The sequence below is a fragment of the Cotesia glomerata genome, linkage group LG7 (genome assembly GCF_020080835.1).
Source record: "Cotesia glomerata isolate CgM1 linkage group LG7, MPM_Cglom_v2.3, whole genome shotgun sequence".
In the NCBI taxonomy this organism is placed as follows: domain Eukaryota; kingdom Metazoa; phylum Arthropoda; class Insecta; order Hymenoptera; family Braconidae; genus Cotesia; species Cotesia glomerata.
Window position 1 is genome coordinate 25,541,855 of NC_058164.1, and position 11,915 is coordinate 25,553,769.

The window sequence follows — 11,915 nt, forward strand, 5'->3', positions numbered from 1 at the left end:
GAATGGTTTCTAGCTGCTGGTTGGTTGGAATTTTGGCGCGGGATTTAAATTTATAATCTAAATTTTGAATTTTCATAGATATAAAATTTTTTTTTGGTATTTTTGGCGCGGGATTTAAATTTATAATTTAAATTTTGAATTTTCATAGAAATAAAATTTTTTTTTTGGTATTTTTGGCGCGCTTTTATGGATTTTATTTGAATTTTTTAATGCATAAATATATTTAGTGATTTTATTGTTACCTAATTGTTTTTTTTTTGGAAAAAAATATAAAAATTAATGATTTAAAACATTTTTATTGATTTTTTGGTAATTTTTGTAGAAATAAAAACAATTTCATAAAAATTATTTTAAAAAAAATTATTTTTTGATGGAATTTAGTAAAAAAATTTTATTAAATAAATTCTAAAATAATAAAGATTGAAAAAAATTTTTTTGTATAACTAATTTGTATAATTATTAAATTTACAAAATTAAAAAACGATCAAATTTATAAAATAAAATTTTTTCGTCTGAATTTATTTAATTAAAAATGTATTAAATGTAAAAATTATTAAATTAAATAGAAAATTTCTTTAAAAATATAACTTTTATTAGTCAACAATTTAGAGTAAAAATATTTTTTTTTGTATTAATTTGTATAATTATTTAATTTACAAAATTAAAAAACGATCAAATTAATAAAATAAAATTTTTTGTGTTAATTTATTTAATTAAAAATGGATTTAATGTTAAAATTATTAAATTTAATAGAAAATTTTTTAAAAAATATAATTTTTTAAAACTACTAAACAATTTAGCATAAAAAAATTTGAAAAAAAATTTTTTTGTATTAATTAATTTAAAAAATTAAAAAATTATCAAATTAATAAAAAAATAATTTTTTAAAGTTACTCAATAAATTTTTTTGATGAAAAAAAATTTTTTAAGTTACTTAATAAATTTTTTTTATGAAAAAAAATTTTTTAAGTTACTTAATAAATTTTTTTTATAAAAAAAAATTTAAAAAGGAAATTTTTATAAAATTATTAATAAAGAAAATTTATTAAATTAAAAATTTTTAAACTAAATTAATTAAAAAATAAAAATTACTAGAAAAATAATTTAAAATTCAAATAGTCAATAAAAAAAATTTTTAAATTGCCCGCGGTTGATAAGTTCTATTTCTCACCACAAGTTTATACTTCAGAACACCAGTTGGCGCTTCAGTTGCTGCACACATTTGTTTACAAACTACACAATTTTTTTACAAGCACAATAAAGTGAATAAAGAACTATAAATTATTTTTCTACACTATTAAAATCAGTGAAGTGAATAATTAAAATTGTTTTTATCTCAATATGTTATAAAAAATAAAAAAAAACATATTTGTTTTTTTTAAATTAATCATGGCCGAGTTTGACAGAGACTTTGACTTCGACGAGGTATTTACTAAGTTTTATTGTTTTATTTCTATTGTAATTTTTTATTAATATATTATTACTTATTAAATAATAAAGATTAATATGAAAAATATAATTAGCAGACTCAAAATTCGCCAGATTTATTCTGAGAGTAAAATAATAAAATGAAAAGATTAAAATGAAGGTTAAGGCCGCGCGCGAGTTTATCCAAATTCTGTTTACTTTATTTTAATGTTTTTATGATTATCCTGAGACGACAATCGAATTTTTAGTGTTGTTTTTACGAATTCGTGATTTATTTTTATTATCTTCTTTTTAATATGTCAAGGTCCCGGAATTTATAAACTCGTGATAGTTTTTAACAAATTTGTTTATTTAATTTTTTTATTTTTGTTTGGATTTGTAAATAAAGATTTTATTTAACAGATATTTATTAAATTTTAAGAATTATTTTTTTTTAAATAAATTCCGACAAAAAAAATTGACTTAAAAATTTTTAAAAATAAAAAATTTTTTTAATTTTTTTAATTTTTAAAAATAAAAAATTTTTTTTAATTTTTAAAATTTTTAAAAATAAAAAATTTTTAAAATTTTTAAAAATAAAAATTTTTTTTAATTTTTAAAATTTTTAAAAAATTTTTTAAAATTTTAAAAATAAAAAATTTTAAAATTTTTAAAAATAAAAATTTTTAAAAATAATTATTTTTTAATTTTTAAAAATAAAAATTTTTTAATTTTTAAAATTTTTAAAATAAAAAATTTAAAAAATTTAAAAAATTTTTAAAAATAAAAAATTTTTTTAATTTTTAAAAATAAAAATTTTTTTTAATTTTTAAAATTTTTAAAAATAAAAAATTTTTTTAATTTTTAAAAATAAAAATTTTTTTTTAATTTTTAAAATTTTTAAAAATAAAAAATTTTTTTAATTTTTTAAATTTTTAAAAATGAAAAATTTTTTTAATTTTTAAAAATAAAAAATTTTTTTAATATTTAAAATTTTTAAAAATAAAAAATTTTTTAAATTTTTAAAAATAAAAAATTTTTTTAATTTTAAAAATTTTTAAAAATAAAAAATTTTTTTAATTTCAAAATTTTTAAAAATGAAAAATTTTTATAATTTTTAAAAATAAAAAATTTTTTTAATTTTTAAAAATAAAAAATTTTTAAAATTTTTTTAATTTTTAAAAATAAAAAATTTTTCAAATTTTTAAAAATAAAAAATTTTTTAAATTTTTAAAAATAAAAAATTTAATTTTTTAAAAATAATTTTTTTGCTAAAAAAATTTTTTAAAATTATAAAATGACTGATGAATTAAATGTCATTAATTTAGCAGATATTTATTAAATTTAATAAATTTTTTCAATAAATAAATTATAGCAAAAAAAAATTGACAGAAATTTTAACAAAGTAAAAATTCAATTTTTTTTTTTTAAATAATTTTTTGAAACAAATTTATTTGTTAAAAAAATAAATAAAAAATAATCAAGTGACTGCTAACTTTAATGTCATAAAAAATAGAGAAAATAATTGATAAGTAGAAATTAAAAAGAAAATTAAAAAAGCTATTTTTTAAAAATAACTTTTTAGAATAAATTATTTTGTTAAAAGAAAAATTTAAAAATTGACAAATGATTGCTAACTTTAATGTAATTTTTTCAAGAATAAAATTTCCTTATTTTTTAATTTTTTTTTTATGGCAATAAAATCAACAGTCATTTTTTTATTTTTTTGTTTTGTATTTAAAAAATTAATTAATTCTGAGATATTTTTTTATGATACTAAAATTAGTAGACCTTTTAACAATTCTTAATTCTTTTATCTCTTTATTTAAATAATAACTAAAAAAAATATTTTTTAAAATTGCAATTTTAGTTTCTAAATTTTTTTGATTCAAAATTGATTTTTTCAATTTTTTTTTAAATTTCTAAACGTCAAAATTGTCCTTTAATATTTTTTTTTTTATAATTTGACTAAAATATTTTCCAATAAATGGAATAAAAATTTGAAAAAATCTTGTAAATTGTAAATTTCTTTTATAAACAAAATAATTATCATTTATCTGCTATTTTTATCATGAAAAATTATTATACTTAAATTAGCGACTATCTGACAATTTATAAATTTTTTTATTTCAATTAAATGAATTCTAAAGGAAAAAATAAAAAAAATCTGACATAATTCTCAAAAATTGAATTAAAATTCTAAAATTCATCAAAAAAAAAAAAATTAGAATAAATTTTCTGACCGTGTAGAAAAAAAAGTTTTCACTTTTACTAAAAAATTGAAGCCCTCTTGAAAGTTTAAAAAAAATTCCCAGCATTAGCTTGAAATTCTAAGCATTAGCTTGAAGCAAAAATTCTTGAAAAAACTTTCAGGCGAGTGATAAAAAACTTTACTTCCAGGACTCTTTACGAGAAATCGAAAGCAATGAATCAATGCTCTTTACCCAGCAATGTTCTATACCTCTCGAAAAAAGTCCAGACGAGAACAAAAGCCCGGAGCAAGAGCAATCTTCCCGAAAGAACCTTCTCTTGGACCTATTCGATCGACCTCCAGAGGTTGAAGACATACCGGAAGAATCCTCTTGTAAGACCCTATTACTAGACCTAATGTCAAGATCAGCTGCCCCTTCATCTCCAAAAGAGCGCGAACCTCTAAAAAACCTCCTTCTAGACACAATGTCGAAAAAGACGCCAAATAACATTCGAAAGAACCTCTTAACCGAAAAGAACGACCGCAGCCCTTTCAAACGACCTTTATCACCCAAGCCAAAAGAGCCTCCGAAGACTTTAGTGCGGAAATTTCCTGGGCCGGCAGGCCTGCTCAGTTTCTCGGCTGCTAAAAAGAATCAAAGCTTATCCAAAGCGCTTAATGATAACCTGAACGATGATTCAGATGAAGGAAGGGCTGAGTCTAGATTTTGCTCGCAGGATACCAAAAAGCTGTTTACCGACGGCGCATGGCGGCTGATGATGAACGAATTGCCGCAAGACTACCTTACCGGTAAGGACATTTCGTCGATAAAGAATCTAGGAAGAAGCAAGAAAATTTCGATCCTTGCGGGAATTATCGAGAAAATTGACTGGTCTGCTGCTAATCCGCGAGTTACTCTTAAAGACATTTCGGATTCTATCGAAGGAATGATGCACAAGGACATTTTCGCGAGGTATTCCAATGTTTTGCAGCCAGGAGTTGTTGTTCTGCTTCGCGACGTTGGAATTCTGAATCTCCGAGGCTCAAAAGCGTCCTTAACTACTTCTATACTCTTCATTTCACCCATAAGCATCGTAGCTGCTTATAATGACAAGTCAAGGCTTATTACCACGCCGGAACTTACAAAATTGATGGAACAAGACTTAGGAAGCCAAGTTAGCCGAGGAATTCCGGATACTTTGATGGATATGAGTGATTTTGAATTGGACGATAACTTGTTCGAAGGATTCGCCGTGCAGCGGGAAGCTTCTGGTGCTCAAGGTAACCTAAGCCAGGAGACTAAGTTGGCTAGAACTGAGGAAGTTCCAGGGACTACCTTTGGTGATCATTTGCTGGATGACAGCGATGATGAAATGATGTCCCAGATGCAACTTAGTCCGGAAAGAAATTATGTGGTAGCGAATAATGCCAATGGAGGTACTGATAATCATGAAGACACTTTTGGAGATAGTGACGATGAACTTTTATCGCAGTTGGATATGGATGCGGTGGTTAATACTTACGATAAATGATTTATATAGTGGTTGTTTTTAAGATATTCAGTATTAGTGATTAAGGTTAAGATTTGGTATAAGTGTTATTATGAAGTTGTTACCTGATTAAAGGTTTAATAAATTTGATACATAATATAATTGGTGTTCTTATTTTTAATCGTTTTAGATTATAGGTATATTATTTAAGTAAATAATAATAAGGTTTTTATTAAAATTATGACCCGAAAGGAATATTTTTATAAGGAGCGCTTTTGTAACTATAATTTAGAGCTAAATTTGTCATTAAAGAAAAATTTGGGAACTGGAGAAAGAAAGGGGGGAGCTTAGTGGGAATGGTGACACGATAATTGATACCTGGAATTTGATACCACGATAATTGATCCCTGCAAAAATATGGTCTAATATCGAATAAACACACACAAAATTTGAATATTAAAATAGAGATGAAATGTATGTGAAACCAATTTATTCGTGATGTGATTGGTCGAATATATCATAAGCATGAAAATATATCAAGGGTTTTCTAACGCAACCACGTATCTCGATTTTTGAAGATGAAAGGGTTCAACTGAAAAATTAATAATTATAAACGCGTTACTGAAAAAAAATATTTACCAGATTAATAATAAATACGATAGTATTTTTAAAATATACAATTGAAAAATATTGTTTTTAGATAAATATTAATTTTTAAAAGCTACTAGATAATCGAACGCACTTTGCGCGCTTCCGTCGAAATGTTTACTATCGACAATTTAATTAATCAATATTTCCACAAATTTAACTCATTAATATTTAACCGTTGCCATGGTAAGCGTTGCCATAGTAACCGTTGCTATGGTAAATGTTGTCATAGTAACTGTTGCTATGATGACAGTTGCTGTGGTAATCGTCACCATAGCAACGGTTACTATGACAATGGTTACCATAGTAACCGTTGGTGTGCTAATTATTGTCATAGTAACCGTTATTATGGTAACTATTGTCAAATTGGTCACCATAGCAACGAAAAGCGGCAACAATGAAAACGTTACATCAACTTTTTAATAAAGGATTTTTTACCTGATCTCTAAAATTGTCATTTTTGAGATACGAGGTTGCGTCAGAAAATCATCGATATGTAAATCCTATAGTCAGGTGCGTGCTTGCACGTGTAAATTTAAATTCTAGTTCATGATAAAAGGGCATAACTCGGTTGGGATCATTTGACAATGAGATAAAATTACGGGGATCAATTATCGTGGTATCAAATTTCGAGGATCAATTATAATGAAACCGTGGGAATTTTTCAGTAACCGAAAAATATTCGAAAAAACCCAGACCGGGAATCGAACCCGGACCATTTGGTTATGCACCAAACGCTCTACCGGCTAAGCTATCCGAGATAATTTCCGTAACTACTATTCAGTTACTAACTAACTCAAACTCAGCCAAAAAAGTGCAACGATCTTTTAGTCACATTCTTAACAATAATAATAATAATAATAATAATAATAATAATAATAATAATATTTATCCAAGAAAAAAATTATTTTAAAGAGTTTCATCATTTTGATCTCTACAATAAAAATATATAAGAGTGTGAAGTTAGTCAATAGTCGAAACTCGCAAAAAATAGGACCTGATTCCTTATTGGCCAAAATAAAGGCGCGCGCGTAGCGCGCTATTCAAATTTCTAGTTTAATTGAAAAACTTTTTGGTTCAAAAATTCTTTGTCTTGATTCAAGACAATACAACTCTTCAAAATGGTTTTCTTGGATTCAAAATTTTTCTCTTGAATCAAATTAATTTTTTTTTAATAATAATAAATTTAGCCGACATTTTTGATTTTTTTATTTTGCTTAATTTATTAAATTATAACTAAAAAATATTTTAAAAAAATTGCACTTATAGTTTTTGAAGTTTTTAACAAATGATAAAATTTTTAGAGGTTGGCTAACTTTATTTTCATTATTTTTCAGTGTATAGATAATGAAAAAAACGTATTAAATACAATGAAAATTCAAAAGACGGAAGGATTAATCGTTAAATTACTTAAGTAGCAAAATTGTAGTGACAAGTAAATTTTAATAATTGAATAAAATTTTCTCAATAATTTAGGCTGATTTGAATTTTAAATTACCTTAATAATTTATAAAACGTATTACCCGAGCATAGCTTCTCTGTATACATGTATATGTGCAACGAGTATGTGTAATCATGCGTAATGACACGTGTCGCTAGATTGACTCCTATGCAGACCAATAAAGCCTCGAATTTCCTCAAATTATTTAAAGCTTATGATTTTTATAGAATTTTTTAAACATAACTTATCTAGAATCAGGAAAAAAAATGTTTTTTATTTTAATAAATAAAATTTCATCACATATCTTATAATCCGTATGCAAATATGACAATAATTAGATATAAATCGTGTGAATAATAAATTCAAACAAAACCACGAAGAACTATTCATAAATTAAAACTAAAACCTGTTCTGAACTATTTTTATTTCTGCAAAACGGATTTCGCAATAAAATTATTGATTATTAATTGTAATAATCAATCAGATAAGTTGAGAAATTAATTATCTGTCACAAAAAAAAAATTGAACTCATTGTTAATGCTCGTAAAAATTCCCCAGGATTAAGAAATAGTGACGGAATCTGTCGATTTATTCGAAAAATTTCATGTCTAATTATTTAAAAATTTAAAACATACACATTTAGTTGCATAACATCTTTATTTATTTATATATATTTTTCTTATTTATTAAGATGTCACGTGGTGTAACTTAGTGACAAGATATGTGCGTGTAGAAATAAATATATAAGTAAGTTACATCTGTAATCTTAATTACGCGGTAATTTAATAGAGTAATGATTTTTACATTGACATTACTATTTCCGCAAATTAGTGGGAACGGCTCCCTATCATGCGATATAGGGTTGATTCAAGGTTGATCCAATATAAATAAGTATTAATAAATATATACCGTAACTTTTTTGTTAAACTACGTCACCAGACTTACAAAAATTTTTTTTTTTTATTTACATACCTTTCAAATTTATTTATTAAATAAAAAACTAGTCGAGTGGAAAGATATATTGGTGATAGGAAAAATAAAATTATTTTTATCAGAATCTTGTTTTAATTCATTATTTTCTCGTTTTTAAGCTTGTTTTTAATGACATTAACTTAATTGATTGAAATTTAATAAAAAAAGATTAAGGCATTGTTTTATTATAAAAGAATGTTGTTTTGATTCAAAAATATTGTCAGCAAATCGATTAGTAATTTTTTTTATAAATTAGTTCTTAGTTTCGCCACTAGGTGGCTACGCCTTCTCGCTAGTAGAGAAATCTAACCAAAGTATATAAGTATAAAAGTTTTTTATAAAATAAAATAAATTATTATAGTTATTAGCGTGTTTTATTTTTATTATTCGCGAATTAATTTATATAAATTTGGACAGTTAATTATTTTATTAGCAGAAGTATATTAATAAAACAAAATTATTTTAAATAGAACCTTGTTATGAATCTTAAATATTTTTTAGCTTTGTCTAAATGACAACAAATTGATTTGTAATTTTTTTTATAAGTTAGTTCTTGGTTTTGCCGCTAGATGGCTACGCCTTCTCGCTAGTAGAAAAATCTAACCAAAGTATATAAGTATAAAAATTTTTTTATAAAATAAAATACGTTATGATAGTAATTAGCGCGTTTTTTTTTTTAATTCGCAATTGAATTTATATAAATTTGGACAATTAATTATTTTATTATTCAGCAGGAGAATATTAATAAAACAAAATTATTTTAAATAGAACCTTATTTTGAATCTTAAATATTTCTTAGCTTTGTCTAAAGTATAAGATTGGTAATTTTTATATAAATTAGTTCTTGGTTTCACCGATAGGTGGCTACGCCTTCTCGCTAGTAGAAAAATCTTACCAAAGAATATAATAAGCCTCAAACTTTTTTTATCAATAAAATAAATAATAAAGAGACCAATTAGAACTACAAATTGTATTTTATATTAATCACAAATTTTTCCTTTTTATTTATTATATAATTTTATTTATCAATATTAATAAATTTTTTTTTGTAATTAACTTCTGCTACTTAAAATTCTATAATTATGTTATTAAAAATTTAATATACCTTGTAGTTTAATTATAATTAGCAAATTAAAGTTAAATATGGCATCTGGTACTTGCGGCCATATTGGATAGTTTATTTAGTACCAATTTAAACTACTAGATGGCGCTACATTAAAAAGTCCAAGCTAGTAATGCTTTTTATAGAAAAAAAAATGTTTTTCGACAAAAAATTATACTTTAAAATCTAAACAAAGAACATGATAATTAAGTCCATTTTTATCCTATAAATTTCAGCGAGTTGTTTTATTCTCTTTCAATAGTTACGGTTCCGAGGTCTTAGCAAGGCCATTAGAGAATCGGAAAGGAAATATGTAACAGACGTATAATGATAGTCTGCGTTCTGTCTGAATAAATTCCGCTAGTTTATTAAAATTAAATAAAATAAGAAATTACACTGAGATTAAAGTGAATAGTAATATAAATGTCACTCTGGATTTTGTTAGCCTGCACAATAGATTAGTAATTAAGACGTAGATAACAAAAGTATCATCGCATTGTGCATAAATCCTTGACAATGACTCTAGTTTGCCATTGGACTTAGCGTCAGTGTCATAAAACAAGCTAAAACTAAAAATTCGAATTTTTTTTTACTATTCTAAGAATCATGCGCATTAATCCGTATAATGATCTTGATCATCATAAATAGTTGTATAACTAAGTTATTAGATCGTTATTAATTTTTTTTTTAGCCAATTAGAGTTATTGTTTATTTTTTCTGAATAAAAAAACGGAATAAATTACTTTTAGCGACCTTGGATTAATTTTTCATGATTTTTTCCGTAGATCGCTCAAATGATTATTAATAATAATTAATTTATAGAAAAAACAATTTTTTACAAGTAATAAGTCGCTTTTTTAAATATTTTTATCTTATCGGTTTGAATTGCGCGCCACTTTTCATAAAGCCATGGGATTTCCAGGATTTTTTTCGCGGGAAATTTAAATTTAAAAATTTCTTTTTTTTTTTTTAATGCGGGAATTAATTTGTGCAATAAAAATTGAAAAGTAAACGGGTAATTTATTCAATTTTCTGCAACGGTATTCTAGATTATAGATGCAAATAAATTGCAATAGTTAACTTAGTATTTTATCGCATAAATAATGTCAAGTACAAATAATACAATTGTAAAAAAAATTAATTAAATTTTTTCCACAAATATACTTTCTAATGTTTATATTTAATTATTGATTAATATTAATTTTTAATTAACAAAAAAATATCAATGAATTTTTAAAATAAATATTATAATCTTAATTAAATATAATTACGATAATTCGACAAAAAAAAATTAATATTTAATAGTAAGAGCGCGTTATTTGTAAAAATAAATTCGTAAAGCAAGATCAATAAACTTATCTTTCGTTTTAATACACAACTTTTATTGTTATCGTTTTTAAGATCTACTTATCGCTCAAGTACAATATAATTATGTTTTTTTTTAGACTCTATTTGTCTATTCGCTCTTCGCGGTCTAAAATAATGTATATGTATTTGTCGCGATGTATGGTCGACAATTGAACGGCAATTGTGGAGAAACAATTTGATTAAGGTCAATAATTGAGGAAGAGAAAGAAATCAGTTTTAGGACACGATAATTCGAACAAATGATTTTTTTATTGGCTCTGTAATCGACTTTTAATTATTAAAAATTATTTTTTATGCTTTGACTTATATTTACTTGGATTGAATTTTTTTTTTTTTTTTTTTTTTTTTTTTTTCAATATTGTTGGAAGTTAGTAGGCTTAAGGGGGTCAGGGATAGATAAAGATATTAATTAAATAAAATTATCCTGCTATTGTGTACAGGTCGTTAACGTGGCTAATTACACTTTCTTTACTCGGACAAAATTTTTTTGTTACAAATTTGTGTGAAAAATTTTCAATTTTTTTTTTAATTAAAAAAAAATTTCAATTTTTTTTTTTTTAAATAAAAATTGTTTTTTTTTTATAAAATAATTTTGTTTTTTTTTTATGAAAAAAAAAATTTTTAATTAAAAAAAAAATTTTTTTCTTTTTGATTAAATTAATTTTTTTTTTAACTAAAAAAAAAAAAATTTCAATTTTTTTTTTTTTTAGTTAAAAAAATTAATTTAATTAAAAAAAAAAATTTTTTTAATTTAAAATTGTTTTTTTTTTTAAATAAAATAAAAAATTAAATAATTTTAATATTTTAAAAAATAAAAAAAAAAAGATTTTTTTTGGAAAAAAAATATATAATATAAGGACAATAATTTACATAAAAAAAAAAATTGCTTCAAGTACGTGAGTATGATAACAAAACGCCTTATTATGTTAAAACAACTCTACGTATATACCGTAATTGCACTGAAATGACGTAAGTGAACATTTGAACACTTGAATATTCGGTAGAAATAATAAATAAACAATGAAAAGTTCGGAGAAAATGAATCATTCTTAAGATATTTTCAAAAAGACTTTTTTTTTTTTTTTTTAGTAAGTACTTGAAGAAAATTCAAGAATTTAAATGATTTTTGAGACAACGGATAATTAAAAATAATCTTGAGATTACGGTAATTGTAATTTTATCTTGTAATTAGCGATCTTGAAATGATTTCAATATGCGTAGCCTAAAAAGATTGTTTATATACTCAAACACGGAAGTTATTTTGAGTTAAGAGGTACTTGAAAGAATATTTTAAAA

The 11,915-nt window shown here is 23.2% G+C and overlaps 1 protein-coding gene and 1 non-coding gene across 2 annotated transcripts; one reads left to right on the plus strand and one right to left on the minus strand.

Annotated features, from left to right (window-relative positions):
- Positions 1-1,277: 1,277 nt before the first annotated feature.
- Positions 1,278-5,250, plus strand: LOC123269987. Its single transcript, XM_044735944.1, has 2 exons — positions 1,278-1,425; positions 3,808-5,250. The coding sequence occupies exons 1-2, from the start codon at positions 1,390-1,392 to the stop codon at positions 5,128-5,130; spliced, it is 1,359 nt and encodes a 452-aa protein (XP_044591879.1). The 5' UTR covers positions 1,278-1,389; the 3' UTR covers positions 5,131-5,250.
- A 1,175-nt stretch (positions 5,251-6,425) lies between these two features.
- On the minus strand, positions 6,426-6,497 carry Trnam-cau. The gene has a single exon. It is a non-coding gene; the product is annotated as a tRNA-Met (tRNA).
- Between the last annotated feature and the right edge of the window lie 5,418 nt (positions 6,498-11,915).